Raw genomic sequence first — 22,391 nt, 5'->3', positions numbered from 1 at the left:
ACGGAGTGACAAGCTGGTTTTGGCTTTTGCTCTTCAATTGCTTCAGCAACTGCAGTACAAGCAACTGTACCAGGGACTGAAAAGCTCAGTGAAAACAAGCCTGAAGTGTAGTTGGTGGCTCATCAAAAATAAGCTCAAACTGTTCCGTATTTTAAATATGCAGTGAAGTGGTCCTGTTCTCCACATAGCAGCAGTTGAGCTTTGCATCTGTCCTCATGATGTAATTCCTTGGCTTTGAATCAGGAGCTTGGGAAAGGTGGATAGAAAGATGGAATTTGGAAGTAGTAACAGGGTAAAGGGTTTACTTCTTTCCCACCATGTGCTTTAAGATACACCTCTTGACTGCATGAGCTTACATGTCCTCAAATCACATAGTGCAGAGAACAGATAAATGTTAAACTTCACAGAGGAAATGTCTTTCATCCTGAGGTGTCACGTCATCTTAAAAAGTTTTATTAGGAAATGTTTTATACATGTGTATTACAAGAGTTAGTATGATCTGTCTTTAAAATACAGATGCCCATCCAGAAAGGCTTTTCAGACTGCTCAGTCTGAGACAAACCACTGTTACAGCACTAGTCAGTCTGCTGCTGTAAGCATCTTGGGAAACGTGAGAGTTTGTTTACTCACAGTCTTCCTACAGCTTAAAGCTGAGGATTCCTCATGGCTCCACAATGAACTTAATATAAGTGCAGTACTGCACTGGCTCCTAGACTGTACCAGGACAGTCATGTTAAGTGTTCAGCCAGTCATGATGCTTTCCCAGTCTTCTTGGCTCGTAGTTTTTCCAGCATCTTCTGCAAATAAAAACAAACCGTCATACTACTGTAGTGTAGTGACAGGACTAAAACATGTAACATGGACATCAGTAATGGCAGAGCAGTGAGTCCAGCTACTGCTCCAAAACTCCTACATGTTGGGGAACCTACATGATATGTTTCCCCACAGAGAGGTGGAGGTGGAGGTGGTCAGTGCTAGATGCAGGATGTGGGTCTAGGAGCCTCAGGAGCAGCTACAGGCAAACCCAGAGGGCGTCCTGCCGCCTTCAGCTCAGGTGTGCTCAGCTAGGCACGACCTCCGGCTACCTGGAATAGCCAAAGCAGCCAGCCCCCACCCTCCCAAAACTGCCTTATAATGGACATTCAGTCACATTTAGACTAATAACCTGTTCTTCTGCCATGTGGCCCTTCTAGCTGCTGAAGGCCCTAACAGCCTTTTTTTTGCTCCACCTCAAGTCCCCAGAAAACCGACCTGAGGCTGGTCACAGTGCTGACAGGGAAATTCCGAACTGGGATATCCCTTAAAAGCCAGACTGGTTTGATGGTCACTGTTTCAGCTGTACTCACACCACACCTATGTCAGATTACTCTTGAGTAGAAGCCTGGTGAAATGAGAACTGACCAGGTGGGACAATGTTGTACAAACTGTATTACCTTTTGAAACTCTTTAGCCTTTTCTCTGTTCTTAGCATAAGTTTCTTGCCTTGTTTTTTCTTCCTTTCTCATTTTTACTTCTGCAAGTTGATTATAAAGTCTGCACAAACAGTACGCAAAAAATTGTTTTGTCAGAAGCAAGTGGCAAAGCTGCAGTAAGTTAACATTTTTAAAGGTTTATATTGTCTCAGTTGCTAGAAATTAAGAAAGGAAATTCTGACTTCATTCTCCCATAATCCAGTCACATCAAATTCGTTTTTGGCTACTCCTAACCCCCAAGTTCAGGGATGCAGTTGCTGCGTGTTGCCCTTCGTGCCAAGATGCAGTTGTGACCTTGGCTTCAGCTTTAATCTAGTTCTACATGAGCTGCCTCAGCAGGCCAGAGGATGCAGGTTTCTTATATAGCCAGCACTGTGAGAGGGTTTCCCAGCAGGAAAACACAGCACTGGGAGATCACAGACTACTCTGAGTGGTCACCTTCACAACACAGATGAACTGCTGGGTTTAAATCCACACTTCTTCCACTTGTGTTCATACCTTGAAGTACGCTGATGCATTCCGGTTTCTCCAGAATTCCTGTCCCCTGGAGAAGACACTTCTACTTTCTTCAACTGACTGGCAACTGCACCTTTTTTTCCTAACAAACAAAGACATATCTTAAATCTACGTATTTAGTCCAGCTAATGCAAAAACTCAGAGGTTTTCCAAGGGTTTTAAAGGACATTACAAAAAAGCCAGCAGAAAGCAGGATGGACCTGATGGAGGTGATGTCTTGTGTGAAAGCCTCACAGTCTCCCTCATGAGGCTGCTGCCTGCACTTCAAGCCAGCTGTGCTTCCCACCAGCTGCCTTCTAGCTCCCCATTTTCAGAAGCATCACAGAATCAACTAGGTTGGAGAAGATCTTCAAGAACAAGACCAGCTCTTGGGACCCCAGGACTTCCAGGATCACCACCACATGTCACTAAGGACCTCACATACATGGATTTTGAACATTTCCAGGGATGGTGACCCTACCACTTCCCGGGGCAGCCTGTTCCTACGCTTGACAACCCTTTTGTGAAGAAATTTTTCCTGATCTCCAATCTAAAGCTCACCTGGTGCAACTTGAGGCATTACCTCTAGTCCCATCACTTGTTACCTGGGTGAAGAGACTGGCACCCAAACCTTGCTACATTCTCCTTTCAGGTAGTTATAGAGAGTGATAAGGTCACCCCTGAGCCTCCTTTTCTCCAGACAAAACCCTCCCAACTCCGTCAGCCATTCTTCAGCAGACTTGTGCTCCAGCCCTACACCAGCTTTGTTGCCCATCACAGAATCCCAAGGGTTGGAAGGGACCTCAAGAGATCATCTAGTCCAACCCCTCTGCAAGAGCAGGGTAACCTAGAGTACATCACACAGGAACTTATCCAGGCGGACCTTGAATATCTCCAACATAGGAGACTCCGCAACCCCCCTGGGCAACCTGTTCCAGTGCTCTGTCACTCTCACAGTAAAGAAGTTCTTCCTGATGCTAACGTGGAACCTCCTATGCTCCAGTTTACACCCATTGCCCCATGTCCTATCGCTGGACATCACTGAAAAAAACCTAGCTCCATCATCCTGACACCCACCCGTTACATATTTGTAAACACTGATGAGGTCACCCCTCAGTCTCCTCCAAGCTGAAGAGACCCAGCTCCCTCAGCCTCTCCTCATAAGGGAGATGTTCCACTCCCTTAATCATCTTTGTGGCTCTGCGCTGGACTCTTTCAAGCAATTCCCTGTCCTTCTTGAACTGAGGGCCCCAGAACTGAACATAATATTCCAGATGCGGCCTCACTAAGGCAGAGTAGAGGTGGAGGAGAACCTCTCTTGACCTACTAATAAACTACTGTGATTTGCAGGGACATGACTACAAACGTGGGCAGAAGGTGAAAACAGGATGAAGACCCGTAAGGGCCTCTGTGACACCGAGGAGGTGGCCAGGCAGTGAGGAAAAAGCTCCCCACATCCCTGATAAAGAATAGCCCAGTCTGCAATAGTAAAGATGCAACAAGTGTGAAATTTTGCTGTTCTCTGATGAAAAACAGCACCTGAAAGGATACCCCAAGATGTGTTTGTCCCCAGATAGACCTACCAGAGATAGGAGAAGACTCCTTTTGCCTGCTTAACTTCTCAGACTTTCCTCTTTGAGACTGCCTGGCTTCTGGTTTCTCATTTGCTCTCTCTTTAGCTTTTATTCCTTCTACTCTTTTCAGGGATTTCTGGATGAAGTTCTGCTTCCGTTTTAAGAAAGATTCTTGCAGGCTTCCGGGTGTAGCCGCAAACTCCAACACCATCACTGTGAGAGAAATTGAACAGGCTGAACATTCCTCACTTGCAGCCATGAGCAGCATCACCTCTAGCAAGTCAGCATCCAGCAAGTTGTGCAAGTCAACGTATTTCTCCTAAAATGCTGAACGTGACTATTTTGGTAAATCACACTCGGAGGGTGACACTGTGAGTGATGAGCAGTTCAGGCCCATGGAATGTAATAACTAAGTGGTTCTGCCAGGATGACTGTGACAAATAAAAGCATCTTGATGCCTCAAAACATAATCAAGGACCTAAGAAGTCCTTGACACAGTTAAGTTCTGTCAATTCCTGTCTTTCATGTTACTGTTGTTCACCCGGGACAAAACATGCTTCAGTGTTTTACTTATGTCCCACGCTACCAGAATAGTTAAAACCAGACATTCTTTGGCTACAGAGCTTGGGACTAGAAGGAAATAAAAACCAAGTAACAAAATATGATAGTAATGACAACACACAACAGAATTTTTCAAAATCCAGTAGTTTTAACACAACCCCCCCCAAGTGTATTGTAGGCATAAGACACATGTTAAACCTGGGGAAATGTACTACAGCCCAAGCCTGAGCAGCAAGAGGCACATGCCTAAATAAAAGATGCTTCACGTTTTCTAAAGGAGAGGTGTATATAATTAATGATTTTAATACTACAATGACTTTCTCTATCTCAACTTCAGTATAGTGAAGTACAAGGAAGTGTGTACTCAGTACACTGAATATACTTCACTATATTGCGTTCAGCTCTGGAGCCCCCAGCACAAGAAGGATGTGGACCTGCTCAAGAGTCCAGAGGAAGCCATGACAATGCTCTGAGGGCTGGAGCACCTCTCCTGTGGAGATACACTGAGAGAGTTGGGCTTATTCAGCCTGGAGAAGAGAAGGCGCTGGGGAGACCTCAAGCAGTCCCTAAAGGGGACTGCAAGAAATCTGTAAAGGAACTTTTTACAAGGGCATGTGGGAACAGGACAAGGGGAAATGGCTTTAAACTGAAAGACGGTAGATTTACATTAGATACGAGGAAGAAATTCTTTGTGAAGGTGCTGAGGCACTGGCACAGGTTGCCCAGAGAAGTTGTGGCTGCCCCATCCCTGTCAGTGTTCAAGGCCAGGTTGGACACAGGGGCTTGGAGCAACCTGCTCTAGTGGCAGGTGTCCCTGCCCTTGGCAGGGGTTGGAACTGGAGGAGCTTTAAGGTCCCTTCAATCCAAAGCAGTCTGGGATTCTACAAATGACACTCACCTGCAGTCTGACGCGATGGGAGGTGACAGTCATTGAGATTCTGAGCTTTGGAAGAACTGTCAGGCCTTGCAAACACCGAACAATCTGCATCTGGAACTAGTGGTAGAAATTCTCTCTCCTGTTTCAGAAGGAATCAGTGATGGAAATGCTTAAAATACACAACAAATTTGAGTGAAGTGGCAGTGCTGTACCAGTAGCACAGACCCAATGCAGATAAAAGATGTACTCTTTTGCCTTGATAGCAGATGCAAGAACACCAGAAAGGGATCCTCGTGGTAAGCATTCAAAAGCTACTTTCTAAAAAAACATTTTTAAACTTAAAATAACCCATTAAAGACCCTTTGCCCACCAGATTTCACCTGCTGGTTCTTAACAAGGCTGTGTAGTTACATCCCAAGGGATGTGTTTTTCTTCCCTCTGGTTCTCCCCACTATTCTCACTGCTCTGTCCCTTTGCCCCATCTGCCGCTGAAGGTGACACCTACTGCCCAAAAACAGCCTCCAACCACCCATCTCCACCTTGCCCATGCTTTGGTTACTTTACAGACCCACCCTTGAGCACTTTTAGGATCTGTTCTAGATGTCCCACACAACTGAAACGTGGTTTCATCTAACAGACAGATGATTTGGGTCTACGTTACTGCTGCAGCACCCAAACTACTCTCATTACAAACCAGTCCCACTATGATTCACTGCCTTTGCTTTGCAGAAGCACAAGCATGCCATAGGCACATGAAGCACAGCAGGGCGATGAGCTGACCATACTTTCCCCATAGACCTCAAACTGCTGTGTGGGCCTGGTTAGCTCCATCCACAAGGGAAGGGATTTGTCCTTTTTTAACCTGTTTAGTTTGTAGCTTTTTCCCACCCTCTCCTCTCATTCAAGTCTTCAGCTAATGGGATACAAGTTAGTTTTGCCAGCAAGATAGTTCTGTTTCTCAGAAGTCTTCCCAAACTAATGGCACTGATATGACAAGGTAGTAATTTTAAGGTATAGCCCAAATTTAAGATCTATTAGATCTGTGTGGAAAACAGCATCGAACAAAGATGATCCAAGCAATTAGTGAGTACAGATAACCCTAACAGCGCTTTGCAACAGTGGATTAACTGCTACAGTGGGGCCTCTCCTTATTAGGATTAAGCCTAAGTTAAAATCATAATTACATTAGATAATAAAGACTCACCTCAGTAAAAACATGAAATTCAGACTGATCCACAGCAGCTGGGCTGCTTATTTTATCATCCTTAATCTTCCCCTGGTTACTGTGATCAGTGTCTGATTCTGCAATACTGATGTCATTTGAGCTTATCAGAGTGAGCTCAGGCTCTTCCATAATACCACACCCTGACTCAGTCTCCTAGAAAACAAATTACATGAGACATCAGTGTAACAAAAAGGGACATAAAATCACTATTTCCAGCAACAGCTGTTATCTTGTCAGAAGGAGGAGGCTCATTCAATGTGCAGAATGAAGAAAATCTGCCCCCAAGCAGGAAGCGAAGTGCAGAGAGCACCTTGCCTGAGGTTTTGACATGTGCAAACCCTGGAAACTAAATCCAATGCAAAGTATGTTATAGACCAGTGTTAAAAAACCCTAAACAAACAACCCAAAGAACAAGAAAATCTCCCCCTCTCCTCCACTCACCTTCAGTTTAAACTACTCAGCTCTAGGGCAAACTTTTTATCTTCTTTTAAAGCTACATCAAAGCTGTTTCCTTAAGTTTGCTTATGCTTTGATTATTTACCTCCTTCAGGCTTCTAAATGGGTGTAGGGGCTGCTCAGTGAGGTACCTGTGCCATGCAATGCAGATACATACGCTGTACCACCTGGTGCTGGGAGAGGGAGATGCAATGGAGATGTAGCTCCTACAACAATGAGATCTGCAGCTCATTTTAGGTACTGATTATTTCAGTGCCATGATCTGAAAGCAGTAGTAGGACAGAAGTCCAGGGAACACATGGGTCTTAAACTAGAACCATCAAATCCACATTTGCCAAGCTTTCAGATGTTAAAGGTCTAAAATAACTTGGTGCAATAACACACACAGAGAAAAAAAGCTAACAATGAAGCCTGCACAAATGACTGCTTTTGGAGATCTGTTCTACTCACCCAGACTGGAATAGAGCATGAGCTTCTGGGCACAGAACGTGCGTGTTTCTCACGTCCTTCTAGGACAGAACTGCTCTGTTGTACAACAGCCTGGAAATGGAGGTCTGAGTTTTCCAAGTTGGTTTCTCTGGGAATCCTCAAAGATTTTTGTTCATCTGGAAAGCTTTGATCTGGCTCTTTTGTATTTCTATTGCACTGAGAATCCAGCTCCACAGCTTTATTTGCTTCATGTAAATGAACTGATCTTTCAGGAAGCTTAACAAACTTCTTATCCAATACCTCCACAGCTGATTTTTCAGAAGACACGGTCTCTTTTAGTAAGTGCTGAGGGGAAGTGTCATCCACTGTGCCTGGTGTGGTATTTAGTGGATAAAATTCTTGCTCTTCCAGTGGATTCAGGCTTTCATTTTGCAGATCCTCCATTGAACACTGGAGATCAACAGATTCCATATTTCTTGACAGCTCTTCATATTCTCTGGCAGATGAAATACACTTCTCACTGCCCTGCTCTCTCATTCCAGGGGTTTGGTCAGAACATCCCTGTAACACAGCACTAACGTCCCCTGGCTGATTGGTGTTCCGACAGTGACTGCTCAGAGTAGATTCTAATGGCAATGGGTGAAAAGATTCCTCAGATCCTATTACAAAAATTATCAACAGTCAAAATTCTGGCCAACACAACAGAATTTTCACTTCAAAAAAGTCCCTCCCTAGTGTGACTTTTCAGTAATGTATAATAAAAAGTCTAGCAAATAACAAGAAACATTTTGTTTAAAACCAGTCTGCTTATGTTTCCTCCAACATAACACTGTTACCATGGCGTAACATGATTTCTTCATTGTACATAAAGCAACTTCAAGAAACAATTCTTTCTGCTGCTTCTTAGAGTATGTTTAAGATACAGTGAAGAATTTCTTCCTAATGAGAGTGCTGAGGCACTGGCCCAGGTTGCCCAGAGAAGCTGTGGCTGCCCCATCCCTGGCAGTGTTCAAGACTAGGTTGGACAGGCCTTGGAGCAACCTGCACTAGTGGAAGGTGTCCCTGCATGTGGCAGGGGTTGGAACTGGAGGAGTTTTAAGGTCCCTTCCAACCCAAACCATTCCATAAATCTATGATTCTGTTTTTAGGGACAGACTTTGTGATGGTGCTGACGTAACTACATTGAAAGTCAACGGATTTTACAATTTAATGTCTGTAACTGGAAGTCCTTTGAGTCTTTTTCTGCCTCCAACAGAGTCTAAAACAGGAGGAAAACAAGCCAAAACACCTTTACTTGGGCAGAAACTCTTCAGAGTAGAAGAAAACATCCAAATTGTAACAATGACTGCTGTTCCTACAAGTTACAACACTGTACCCTAAATTACCTTTCCCTTAGGATCTGCACATACAAACTGAGATACTATTTCTATTCCAGCAGAGGCCTGAAAAGAGGAAGATCGGGTATCAGCATTTTTTGTTACCAAGGAGGCATTTCAGCAGTACAGCGTATGCCAAACAAACAACAGGATTTTTTCATAGAATCATAGAAGGGTTTGGGTTGGAAAGGACCTTAAGATGATCCACAGGCAGGGACACCTTCCACTAGACCAGGTTGCTCCAAGCCCCATCCAACCTGGCCCTGAACACTGCCAGGGTTGGGGCAGCCACAGCTTCTCTGGGCACCCTGTGCCAGTGCCTCAGCACCCTCACAGTCAAGAACTTCTTCACATGTATTAATTTCTGACCCAATTTTGATCACATTGGTTGCACACAGTCCAGCACCATCCCAGCAACAGACTTTTTACACACACAGGAATACACCACATGAACCTTTAACAATTTCCTGTAAGGACTTTTTTGTATTCTTTGACACCTTCAAAATATCTAGTTCTAAATGCATAAAGAATATTGTCTCCTGATAATAGCGGTTCACAGGGAGTGAGGAATTAAACTGCAACATCAGCCATCAAGAGACAATTCTCCCAATGATGGACTTGGGTATCAACCTACCTTGAACTGACAACCCAAAATGGTTTTAACTTGCTTATTAGCCTGTTGCCTATGTTATTTTCCACCCTGTTTTAAAGCACAACAATAATTGGTTTGGGATTATAAAACCACTTAAGGGATTTAAATTTAAAGCACAAAGACTATTTGTACAAGCAATTTAGAAATAGAATGTTTTGAAGTTTTGAATGTTTTGTTCTGAAAGGAGCGTCAAAAATATTAAGATTACTGCTAGCTGCATTTTGAATTTTAGATTGGTTCTTATCTTTACGATACATAAACCTAACTTGAATTCAACATGAAAAAGTATTTTTCCTGTTATGAGCTGCAGTTAATGCTGCTGTAGAATCATAAACTTTTAATCGACTAAATTAATTACTACACTGTAATCTAAAAGTTATTTCCTTCCTTTCTTCCCTTTTATTTTGTAGATGGTTAAAGCAACTGCATAATCAGACCACACACCACAGTGTGCAGTACAGAATCACAGAATCAGTGAGGTTGGAAAAGACTGTTAAGATCATCGAGTCCAACCTTTACCCCATCACTGCCAAGTCCAACACTAAACCATGTCACTAAGGGCCTCATGTACACTTTTTGAACAGTTCCAGGCATGGTCATTCCACCACTTCCCTGAACAGCTTTTTCCAATACCTGATCACCCTTTCTGTGAAGAAATTTTCCTAATTCCCAATTTAAACCTCCCCTGGTGCAGCTTGAGGCCATTAACTCTTGTCCTGTCACTTGTTATTTGGGAGAAGAGACAAACTCCACCTCACTACAACCTCCTTTCCTACAGTTGTACAGAGCAATAAGGTTCCCCCTGAGCCTCCTTTTCTGCAGACTAAACACCCCCAGCTCCCTCAGCCATTCCTCATAAGACTTGCTCTTCAGACCCTTCACCAGTTTTATTGCCCTTCTCTGGACCCGTTCCAGCACCTCAATGTCTGTTGTGTAGTGAGGGGCCCAGAACTGAGCATAAGATTTGAGATGCAGCCTCACCAGTGCCAAGAACAAGGGGATAATCACTTCCCTGGCCCTCCTGGCTATGCTATTGCTGATACAGGCCACAGTGCCATTGGTGTTCTTGGCTGCCTGGGCACAAGCTGCTCATGTTCTACTCTGTCAGTCAGCACCCCCAGGTCCTTTTCCACTAAACAGCTTTCCAGTCGCTCTTCCCTAGCCTGTAGCGTTGTAAGGGGTTGTTGTGGCACAAGTGCAGGACCTGGCACTTGTTGAACCTCATACCATTGGCCACAGCCCATCTATCCAGCCTGTCGAGATCCCTCTGCAGAGCCTTCCTATCTTTCAGCAGATCAACACTCATGCCCAACTTGGTGTTGTCCACAAAATTTATTGAGGGTGAACTCAAACCCCTCATCCAGATCACCAATGAAGATGCTAAACAACACTGGCCCTAACACTGACCTCTCAGGGACACCACTAGTGACCAGTTGCCAACTAGATGTGATACCATTTAACACCACTCTTTGGGCTCCGTCAGTACATAATGGCTCCTTGTGTGATTTCAGAGTGAAGGAAATGCAGTGGTTTCTTGAAGGATGCAATGGATCATAGACAAATGAGTCAGGTGAGAGATTTTAACACATATTCCTCAAAATTTTAATCAATTTTTGGAACTTCCTTAATTTCCTCAAACTTGAACAGTGATGGATACACATGAATAAATACTTGGAAAAGTACTTGAACTGACAGTTTCAGCCAGAGTTGATATTTCTTCACTAACATAATTACTGCACGAGTAATAAGTAACACAGTATCACAGTATGTTAGAGATTGGAAGGGACCTCAAAAGATCATCTAGTCCAATCCCCCTGCCGGAGCAGGAACACCTAGATAAGGTTACACAGGAACGTGTCCAGGCGGGTTTTGAATGTCTCCAGAGAAGGAGACTCCACAACCTCCCTGGGCAGCCTGTTCCAGTGTTCTGTCACCCTCACTGAGAAGAAGTTTCTTCTCAAGTTTAAGTGGAACCTCTTGTGTTCCAGTTTGTACCCATTACCCCTTGTCCTATCATTGTTTGCCACTGAGAAGAGCCTGGCTCCATCCTCGTGACACTCCCCCTTTATATATTTATATATACTAATAAGGTCACCCCTCAATCTCCTCTTCTCCAAACTATAGAGACCCAGCTCCCTCAGTCTTTCCTCATAAGGGAGATGCTCCACTCCCTTAATCATCTTAGTTGCCCTGCGCTGGACTCTCTCCAGCAGGTCCCTGTCCTTCTTAAACTGAGGGGCCCAGAACTGGACACAATATTCCAGATGAGGTCTCACCAGGGCTGAGTAGAGGGGAAGGAGGACCTCTCTCGACCTACTAACCACCCCCCTTCTAATACACCCCAGGATGCCATTGGCCTTCTTGGCCACAAGGGCACAGTGTCGGCTCATGGTCACCCTGTCGTCCACCAGGACCCCCAGGTCCCTCTCCCCTACACTGCTCTCTAACAGGTCGTTCCCCAACCTATACTGGAACCTGGGGTTGTTCCTGCCCAGATGCAGGACTCTACACTTTCCCTTGTTATATTTCATCAAGTTATTCCCCGCCCAGCTCTCCAGCCTGTCCAGGTCTCTCTGGATGGCAGCACAGCCTTCTGGTGTGTCGGCCACTCCTCCCAGCTTAGTGTCATCAGCAAACTTGCTGATAGTACACTCAATTCCCTCATCAGTATCCATTACAGTGACTTGAATATGCACGTCTGCTTTTGTATTAAAGTCACAACTACTAAGGAAATAAAACTTCACAAGATTTAGGAGTTCTGCCCATTAAACATAGTAGAGAAGACAGTGTGTAAGAGCAGCAGCACAGCTAAGACATTTCAAAGCAGGACTGACAGACAAGTGAAGAGCTCCTTTCCAGTTTTAACACAGCAAACCTGGTATCTACATACTGGTAACAGGCTGGTTCTGAAAGCACTGATCCGACTGTGCTGCACATACCTGAAGTAAGGTTTTCTTCAACAGACTGCTCTTCTGCTGTACCATTGTTTGGCCTGTTTGTTGCCAGACTAGAAGGCAGACAGCTTCTTTGTACAGTCAAATTGGAGTTTCCCACTTCCAGAGATGTAGAAGCATCTTCACTTTGAGTTGAAAATTTTGAAGTCTAGTGGCAGGAAAACAAAAATGATCTTGATTAAAGATTCAGTTTCTCAGAAATATGAAAGATGAAAAGCTAACGGTATTTGATTTCTGGATCACATTTCTGCTACAAACAGCAAAAACGCTGTCAGTTCTACATGTACCAAAAATCATTGTTGCATTTCGTTAGGGGTTATACATTTAAAATCCTGCAGAAATCTTAAGCTTAGTAGTACCTTGCTGAATTCTCTGCTGTCTTGTGAAATTCTGTGTTGAGAACAGGATGATGAAGTATCAAAGTCAAGACTTGGTTCCAGAGGCTGAAAGAACTGGTGATGGAAGTTTGGAAGAGATCTCTCCATTTCAGGAAGATCAAGTTCAGCTGTTAGAGCTGTAAGAAAAGACACTGTTATAAAAACAAACACACCCCAGTACCCCAACACCCCTCTCACACAAAGCCCATGGACTCATCACACCTTGCTTCTATATGCAATAAGTAAAGCAGATATAGTTCTGCAGGTATACAAATAAGCTTGCAGAAAAAATAAAATCTTTACAGCACTCAATTCTTTCACGCTGATACAACATCAATACAAAAGCAGCAGCAAAGTGCTACACTGATGCAATTTGTTTTTAAATGAAAAGCTGAAGCCTGTAAGCTTTCTGTTAAGCACTTGTGAGACTGCAGCAGCACTATAGGCTTCCCAGTACAAAACTCACAGTGACAGAGGCGCAAGTCCAGTGAGGAGCCACAAGGATGATTCAAGAAAGGAAGGATGAAGCAAATAATATGCAGAGAAACTGAAAGATTGAGTTTGTTCCATCTTAAGAAAAAGATTTAGGGCATAGGGGAAACAGCAGAGAAATTTCTGTTGTATTCTACAGTATAGAGAAGATGCAGTCAGGCTCTTGAAGATACTAAGTTAAAGAAAGAGAGAAAATGAACACAAAATGGAACACAGGAAATTCTGGCTGGAGGAGAGGGAAGAGAGAGGAGGGAGAGAAGAAAGTTGTTAAAAGTATTGCCACGGATGTGTAGCATCTCTGTCCCCAGAGATACTCAGAACTCGCTTGGGCAAGGCCTTAAGCAGCCTGATCTCAGCTTGCTCTGCTGTGAGGAGGAAGAACTTGGACCATGTAACCAGAAGTCCTTGCTGGTCTAGATTAATCTATCATTTTATGATTCTAGGTATTCAAACGTTCCAGGAGGAAGCAGTTCACATTAACTTCACAATAACCAAGAAAGATGCTCTTATTTTCTTGAAACACCACATTGTTCTAGACAGCACAGAACTCTCACCTGTCTGATAATGTTTCATCAATTCTGTGACCCTACATGAATAATAAAGTGTTAGATATTATTGTCTCTACCTTCCTGAGAGGAAAAGTTGTGCATAAACAAGTGACAGGATTGCCAGAGATAACAAACAGCTTGGCCATGGTAGCAGGAAGCTGCATAAAACTAAACTATGATCAGACACTTGACCAGAATACCCTTTATTTTTTTCTCCACCATTACACTATGTGGACATAAAGCAAAGCACAAAGAACATGGAAACAGCAAAGCTGTCACATGTAGAATCCTTGCTGAATTTAAAATGTAAGTTGAGTATAAATGCTACAGACTAACATATAACATTGAGTGAACTACTATATGAGGAGAGCACAGCACAAAGATGTTTTAAAATGGTGAATACCTTGGAAACGTGTATTGTCCTCTAAGTAGCAGCTCAAGTCTCCAGTAGATTTCTCCAAGATCTGGTTTTCTCTGTAAGGGTACATCTCTCCTTCAGGCAGCTGAGTTTCAGATGCCCCAGACAAATTCTCTTGCCTGTGCCTCAAGGTAAAAGGCAGTGAGGGCTTCCAAGGGCGCCTTGCTGTTTCTCTCAAAACCCCATCTTCTGTACTATCAGAAGACAATCCTGAAACAGTAAGCTAGACGTTCATGATTTGCATACAAACCACTTACATGAAGTCATCTGAAAAGACACTGCTTAATATCCTGAAATAATCCTATCCTAAAATACTGAAATAAACTCCTAAGGAGCTCTGGGGTTTTGTTTAACTGTCTCCTGTCAATGCTGTCATACACCTTACCACAGATTTCCACAAATTTAAGTTGGCACTACCTAGTTAGGTAGTAGTCAGCCCAGCTTAGCACTTTCAGGCTATACAGACTTAGGAAGTACCAAAACAGAAAAATTAGAAAAGAATTAATACAGAGGCTTCATGCTAACTAGCATATTCTTACCTCCTACTGCATATAGATATGATGATACATAATGTGCTCTTGACCATCTTTATGGCATCATGTAGCCATTTTATTCATACTTAAATAGAAACTGCCTAATACCAACACAAGAAATCAAAGGGAATCAAGGCAATCAAAACAGTGCTCCTGGTTAGTGCACCCACCCCTCTTTGCCTCTGTGTTTGTGCTCAAAGCTCTCAGGAAAGGTCACTGCTAAGCACTGAGTGTAGGGTACAGACCCAGCCAGACTTGAAAAACTCATTCATGCAACTGAGTGTTAAACTTCTGGTATTTTTCTTCCATAATTAAACAACAACAGAAAAAAAGTCTACAAACAAATGATCTCAGGATTTGCTTTACCCTTCCTATGTCAATAAAGCCCAGATTTGTTACCTGAGTTATGAAGTTTAATACTCAAAATAATGCCAGTTTAGAACATTAGGGTTAAGATGAGCTGCTGAAATCTCAGGCTGTAAACACTGTAGTCTTTGATGTATAAACATGGAATAGAGGAGCAACTATGTATGTATTATAAAGGAGTTGTTTTAGTGTTATGACTAACAAGATAAAGAGGCAGACTGCAAGCAAAGGAGGAGGTGCACACGTATTTCCCAGAAAACTATTACAAGTTAATACGGCATTCAAATAACATTTTCACAGATAAGTTACGAAGAACTCCTACTGTGACAAGCAGATATTGGAACAATGCTCTTGACAGCAAGACAACACTCACAGCTCTGTACCACTGACATACTGATTAGAAAACTTTCATCAGTGTATCATTTGGGGATCAGGTTGTTTTAAAACCTTGCCACTTAAAACCTGCTGGTGTTACAGTTGCTTCATGAAATCCCAAATATCCTTTGCCAGAGCAGATGTTGTAAGGGTATTACAAAAGTGAAAAAAATCATGAAGCACATAATGGAGCCTTCTAGTTACACTCAACTGTGAGAAGTATTAATCATTCTTAAGTGAACCTCCATATTAGTTTATTTCAGAAGAACTTCTACCCAGTAAGTTACAGCCATTCTGCTGTAAAATAAAGACAACACTTACATTTCCTTTTAGAAGAACAAAAGCCAAACGCTTACCAGGGTCAACAGGGTTTACATCCAACACTTCACTAGTCAGAAAGCTCCCGGTGGAAATAGTTGATGATAAGTCACAGGGTATTTCTTGCATCAATGCCTCTGAACCCAAGTCCGTGGATCCTACTTTAGAAAGTGCTTCCTAGGATGAATAAACACACCTATTACCATGAGTTCAGATGTCCATAATTAAAGCTTTTAAACCACGTATTTTATCCTGAGCTCAGTTCAAGTGTAGAAGCCCTCATATTCTGACAGTCAGGCAAATAGAGGTTCATCATTGCTCAGTACAAACCATTCACACTCCATGTCACAGACACATCACTCCCCAACAGGCCCCTCCCCTCAACACACATATTTGCGTACACACACACACACACACACACACACACACACACACACAGAGTTATAAAGCCTCTCAGAGCTACATACAAATCATGACACCTGGAAGATTGCTTCATCTTCTGGTGGTCAGATTTGGCTATTTCTCATCACAGACCTACTTCAGTAGAATTGTAGATCTCAGAGGGACACATATGCAATACATGGAAAAACTCAAGAGCTTTACATGTACTTGCAATACTGAGCCTTCTACATGCAGTAGACTGACTTAAAAATACAATTTAAGAAAGTAAACTAAAATATACAAAATATCCTAGAACATTCTCTTCTTTAATTTTGAGGTAAGCTCTACGAAGTCACAGAACAGAGAATCAGGGTCAGATGTGAATAATTCTTCCAAACTCTAAACTAAAATGTGCACTGAGAAAACAAAAGACAAAAATCTAAGAAACCCTTCCCCTACAGTTTCATTATATACCACCTTATGTATTTACCACACACATATAAACCATGTACATTTAAAAGTAATTTCATATGTACATAGCATTTTTTAATACTATTTTTATCTCCTCACAAAACAATGGGATCTTTGGTGAGGGAAGAGCAGGGGGTATCATTGGTGTCGATTTTAGCAAGGCTTTTGACACTGTCTCTCACAACATTCTTTTATCCCAGTTTGGATGTCACAACCTGGACGGATGGATGGTCAGGCTCAGAGGACAGTGATTAAAGCATTACACTCCACCTGGAGGTGGGGAACAGAGTATGACAGGGCTCTGTCCTAGGACCTGTCCTCTTTGACACCTTTGGACATGACTCAGAGGACAACATGACCCAGAGAAGGACGCCATGCTTTTATAAGGTTTGCAGATAACACTAAACTGGGAGAACCATCTGACATGCTAACTGGCAAGGATGACATCTAGAAGGACTTCATGAGCCTGGCCCTGGAGGAATGTTCTGAAACTCAGTGAGAGCAATGCAAAGTCCAGCATCTGGAAAGAAAGAACCACGCACACCAAGCCAAGCTTGGACCTGCCTGGGGACCAGCCCTTGAAACAGGACCCAGGAGTCTTGGCAGACAGCAAGCTGAGCATAAGCCCATGGTGTGCCCTGGCAGCAAAGAGAGTAACAGCATCCCGTGCTGTAGGAACAGAAATACAGTTGGTGGTAGATCCAATGCAGTGATTACACCTCTTACACACTTGGTGCTTTGTTATTCTGGCTGCCTCTAGAATACTGCACCCACTATTATCTCCCCAGTATGAGACATAGATTTTATTGCAAAGTAGGGAGTAAGTTACGTTATATGATTATTTGGATATGACTGACCGTATTATCAAGTCTGAATGATAGTCCAGAATGTGCTGTAGCTCCGTCTCCAACTTCAGCAGCAAGAACTGGTGAATCTTGAGCCACCTGCGAATCCTGGGACTGATCTGAAGACAGTAATAGAAGCAATAAGGAAAGTAGAGCTCATAGTTGGCAATTTTCATTCGAGCACCAGATGGCAGCAGTACTCTATTGCCGCTGACCTCACTATCGGCACTGATTTTGCTCATCCTTACCACTTCTCACAACATACTTCCTGCTCCACTCTACCATCAATTTAACTGGCAACCAGTAGTTCTCCTTGACCAGACTTCCTAAAATGTCTAACAAGCATGAATGCTCACTGCAGGGCATGCAGGAAGAGCCAGAAACTCATGCTTTGGCTTTGCAGTACAAAACATGGCTTTGGTAGTGTTACTGCAATTATTTAAATGGGCTGAGGGGGATCTTTTGCCTTTTTCCATTACAGTGATTACAAAGAAAAGCAGGCATTCTAAGTACATCAGAAACAATGAACTATAGTGTGGCCAGTGTTCAAGGCCAGGTCGGACAGGGCTTGGAGCAACCTGGTCTAGTGGAAGGTGTTGCTGCCCATGGCAGAGGGGTGGAACTGAACGAGCTTTAAGGTCCTTTCCAACCCAAACCATTCTATGATCCTATGACTAATACCACGGATCTGAATCACATTTGCCATAATACTCTTACTTTTATGTGCTGTGTGAAAGAAAGCACCATATCAGCACAAGAAAAATGCAACAGTTACCAGTAGTATCTACATGAGGCAATACTTACATATCCCAGTAAATATGAAACATTTTGAAACTCATTTGAGGTAGGTGAAAGGGGGAAATCTAAGGTTTCCTATAGCCACTATCATCTAGTAGACTTCTAGGAGAAAGTACAAGACATGAAAGGAAATGTATCTAAAATATATTTGGATTAAAAGAGAAGTTAACTTATTCTTAACTGATTTACTATGTTATAACATTGAATGCTACCGACTGGTCTCAAAACAAAGGGTGAAGAAATCCTCAAACAGCTTCTTTCCCACCCCAGCTCACAATTGCTCTGGGCAGTAACCAAACAGAGCTGTTGGCAACAGAATTTGCAAATTATATGGAGAGTGGAAGAATGGTAAAGAAACACAGTAGCACTGCGGCATTAAAAAACATCCCAACCTCCTGCAAAGCTGTATCTGTTGAACACTGTGCCAGCATAGACAGAATATAAATCTAAGAGCAGAGAACGCTTAGACTGTGCTCTTAGATTTCTAAGACTAAGAGTATAATCTTCAGGTGCACAGGAAAGAACTCTTAAGCTTTGAGCAGAACCAGGTAGCAACAAGCTCCTGGCTGGATGCAGCAGTCGTGACTGAGCCTATTACACACTGCAGGTCTGCTCCTCCTCTTTGGAGCAGGATACAGGAGACAGAGGATCCTGAAAATGAGCAAGGTCTTGAAGAAAATCCCTTGAATCAGCATGAAAACTGCAATCATATCCCCACCTGGTATTTAAATATCCCCATAGGAGAAAAGCCACACAGCACAAAAGATTTCTAAACTCAAAGTAATAAGCAGCAGCTAGAAATGGCTGTTAGACAATTCTTTTATAGTTTGATAATAAATTTAAATGCTGGAACAAGCTTCCAATGAATCCCCCATTTCCTGATACGTTTCCATCAAGATTAGATATATTTCTGAAAGAAAAGATACTCTTTTCTAAAGGATATCAGCATGACAGCTTGTAATTTAGGATACATATGAGATTCAGTCTTCTCCTGTATATAAATTCTATGGAAAGCCACACTATGAATGTTTCATTACTATACTGTAATAACCTTCATTGTTCATGTGATGTTAATATGAGGGATGAACAGTAGCAATTGCATGCTCTAAACCAAACTATTTAATTAAAAACACAACATGTTCATATCTCATGACTTCATTACATTACTATCCTTAAAAGCTGTATTTAGTGATTCATAAAGGAGGGTTTGTCAGTCTTCTCCCTCCAAAACAACAGTGCAAGGCTCTTGTTCCTCCCAGCTTCCTGACATCCACGTGGGACTTTCATGTTTTAACCTCCTGACCACCACACTGTGACAAAGGATTTGTACTTAAGAACTGAGCCTGTAATAGCCAGGGCACATTTCTTTTCCCAACAGGAATTGCAGTAAAATAGCAGCAATTATTTTAGGCTGCAATTTGAAAGAGACTGAACAAACCACTCAGTGAAGACAACATAAAAACAGGGATTAGTCCAAATCCAACCATGTAGGCAAACAAAAAAGATGTTGTCTGCACATTTGGTGATGGGTAAGACAGTCTGTCAAAATAGTGAACTATGGCCAAATACTTGGGATTACTAAAAATGAATTGAAATCTTGGGTTAGGTTGGATCACAAAAAACGATGCTTGGAATAACATCTGTATAGGGCAGCAATACATGGAGATAATCACACCTGGAACATGGCTCAACAGCACCATTAAAGATGAATAAAGAGGCAAGCCTGCTAATATCTAATGAAGGAGAATTGTGGAAGAGATGTATATCTCAAATCTTGTCACTATTTTCAAGCTGAGTGTCTAAGGGAATCAGGTTTATGCCACCAAACTGTCTTATCTGTAGGGTTATTCTGCAATTCCATATTAACAGTTTGCACTCTAGTAGCCCATTTTAACCAAATTGTATTGGGAGGAATAAATACCGAGAGTCCAAAGTTCCCATCTCATCTTTTCATGCATCAGTGACATGGTAAGGGAGATCAGTCAGAATGGTGGCTTCACTGGTGGCACTGAGCAGCAGCATCACTTCAGCACTGGTAACCACTCAATGCTGAGCATAGGACTTCAACCTCCCCTAACCAGCAGCAGCCCATTTTATGTTCAGACATGCCTGCCTCTAAATTTGAAAGGGTTAAGCTTAGTTTTCTTCTTCTAGAACCTGAAACATTCACAAACCACTTAATAACAAAACCATCTTTTTTCTTCAATAACCAAACTAACTTGATTTAATTTACAGAATCAGACTAACTTTGTCCCGTATGGACACAGCCTACCCTCAAAGGTGTGACCCTCGGGAGGAAGATACCCATGTGGCTTTCCACAGCAGTTGGCTCCCTATGCTTGCACGGGATTCTGTTGGTAAGGGCAGAGCAACCAGGTAATACAAAAGAAGTCTCTTAACAGACAGTTCCACAAAGCACGTGCCTTGGATGGGAAACTGCTGACTAGCAATAAAGTTTACTGCTGCATGGACTTTTGTTACTAGAATAGTAATGGATCACAAAAAAAGGATAACAACTCAATCACTCTGAGACACATGCTTATTACACCCATGCTTAAACCACCCCTTTTTTGTACTTAAAATTTGAACAGTATTTAAATAACACTACATGACAAGTCAAGTCATATGCTGCAAATAAATAGCAATAAAATTAGCAGTGCTGAATGTCATTCACAAAATTCCTTGAAGAAGGAGGATTTCCTCACCTGAACTGTGTGAACTTTCAGCAGTCAGCAGCAGCACCTCTTGTAATAATCTGCTGGGCCTCGAACTTCCACTGGAGATTTGTTCCTCGGAGTTTGTTATGCTTGAAGGTAACCTCCTGCCTTCTTTGTGACTGTAACATTTCACATATGAAAACTCCCCAGTGGTTGAAATGGGAGAAGATTCTCCACCAACAGAATCTGTTTTATCTGAATTTAAAACATCTGTAATCAGTTTAGGTATAGAAATGCAGTGGTTTGCATTGTGTGAGGAACATTAAGATGCACATTCTATCCTACAGAAATAACCTGCTGAATCCGTACCATGCTCCATTTTAACAGCCATACCAGTCAGTAGAAACCTCTGCATTACAGCCTATGGATTATACAGGTTGAAAAATTAGAGGTCACAGAGTTCCCCCAAAGAATTCCTAGTTCAACTACAATATTCCATTAAAAAATTATTCAAACTTATTTTTCCACATTGCAAACCCACCAAAACTTTGAGTGTTTTTCCCAGATCCAGAGGCAATAGAGCTCCTCTGCTCTGGCTTCACAATTTCTCCCCAGCCTGCCCTCCACAATGGTTTTTTTACCACTCAATCCAATAAAAAACTCCAGTTCAACTTCTAATACCTTCCATAAGAATAAATCAGATGTGGATCATCACGGGATTATCCAGAAAATGAGTATTCCCTCTAGAATTCCACCAGATGTATTTCAGAAAACTTTTGGGGATGTATTTTGATTTTAATCCTTTTTTTAATTAATGTGTGTAACACTAAGCCAAGTGCTTTTGAGAATATTCTTCAATCAAAACCCTCACCAACAAAACTTGTCTAATCAAGATACCAAACTGCTCCAACAAGAATTAATGTGTAGAAAGTGCTGCTGACCAGCATTAATTACTTTGCTTTAATTAAAAAAGCCCCCGTATCAGCTGTTCCATTATTTTACTCCAGATGAATGGCAGCCTGACAGGCCTATAATTACTTGCATTGCTCTGCTTTGCCCTTTTCAAAACACTGGCACAATATTAAAACTTCCGTAAAATACGCATTAAATTTTTGCTATGAAGAGACTTAAATTCAAATGCTTACATTTAGAAAGCATCAGTTTGTTGTAGCTATTTAATTAATGTGCCTTACAGAGACTTATGAAGCATTGCACGCAGACTTACAAAACAACAATTGCCTTGTGTAGCTCCTCCACAAAACTTTTACAAAGAGTGGTTTTGGTCTGGAATGGAAAAAAAAACCTAAAAAAGTTGGTCTAAAAATTTCTTGATAAAAACTCGATACTAACTCCTTCAAAAGATTTCATACTCACTTTTCACAGTATACTCAAAAGCTAAACCTTGCGGTGGGCCATCAACTATGAGGGTTCCCTGCCCAATTATTGTACAGTTGTCTATTAACACACCTTGCACAACAGAGAAATCAAGAGGAAACTTCAGTCATAGAATTACATTGAATTTCCTGTTCTTGGCAAAACTTTGTTTTGTGTTTCTCTAGGCAGACATCAACAGGATGAGCTCTTCTCAGCTATAACTCACTTTGCTACTATAAAAATTATACCTTAAAACAAGGCAACAGTACCAGCTATTATTTCATAATCAATCATCTCAATTATTCCTCAAAAAACAGCCTCCAAGCTTTATTTCTCAGGAACAGCAGCATTTATTATATATTTTTAT

General features: G+C 42.2%; 1 protein-coding gene and 1 non-coding gene across 6 annotated transcripts in view; both read right to left on the bottom strand.

Moving 5' to 3' along the window:
- Positions 1–432: 432 nt before the first annotated feature.
- CEP295 (centrosomal protein 295) overlaps positions 433–22,391 on the bottom strand; it is a 67,750-nt gene continuing 45,791 nt past the window's right edge. For 4 of the 5 annotated variants that reach the window (XM_061343632.1, XM_061343628.1, XM_061343629.1 and 1 more), the window contains exons 17-29: positions 20,699–20,905; positions 17,208–17,314; positions 15,537–15,675; positions 13,892–14,116; positions 12,431–12,585; positions 12,057–12,219; positions 7,111–7,748; positions 6,184–6,357; positions 5,001–5,118; positions 3,551–3,754; positions 1,971–2,070; positions 1,434–1,533; positions 433–797 (exon numbers count right to left, since the gene is read on the bottom strand). In XM_061343632.1, the coding sequence (XP_061199616.1) occupies positions 750–797; positions 1,434–1,533; positions 1,971–2,070; positions 3,551–3,754; positions 5,001–5,118; positions 6,184–6,357; positions 7,111–7,748; positions 12,057–12,219; positions 12,431–12,585; positions 13,892–14,116; positions 15,537–15,675; positions 17,208–17,314; positions 20,699–20,905 (2,378 nt within the window). In that variant the 3' untranslated portion in view covers positions 433–749. The remainder of the gene's footprint in view (positions 798–1,433; positions 1,534–1,970; positions 2,071–3,550; positions 3,755–5,000; positions 5,119–6,183; positions 6,358–7,110; positions 7,749–12,056; positions 12,220–12,430; positions 12,586–13,891; positions 14,117–15,536; positions 15,676–17,207; positions 17,315–20,698; positions 20,906–22,391) is intronic. The other variant, XM_061343630.1, reaches the window with a different exon arrangement.
- On the bottom strand, positions 15,950–16,033 carry LOC133207169 (small nucleolar RNA U2-19). Its single transcript, XR_009723964.1, has one exon. It is a non-coding gene; the product is annotated as a small nucleolar RNA U2-19 (small nucleolar RNA).

The sequence above is a fragment of the Neopsephotus bourkii genome, unplaced genomic scaffold (genome assembly GCF_033783945.1).
Source record: "Neopsephotus bourkii isolate Nb327-2 ecotype Australia unplaced genomic scaffold, CSIRO-AGI_Nbou_v1 NB_1825, whole genome shotgun sequence".
Classification (NCBI taxonomy): Eukaryota; Metazoa; Chordata; class Aves; order Psittaciformes; family Psittacidae; genus Neopsephotus; species Neopsephotus bourkii.
This window is presented reverse-complemented; position numbering and strand designations above follow the sequence as displayed.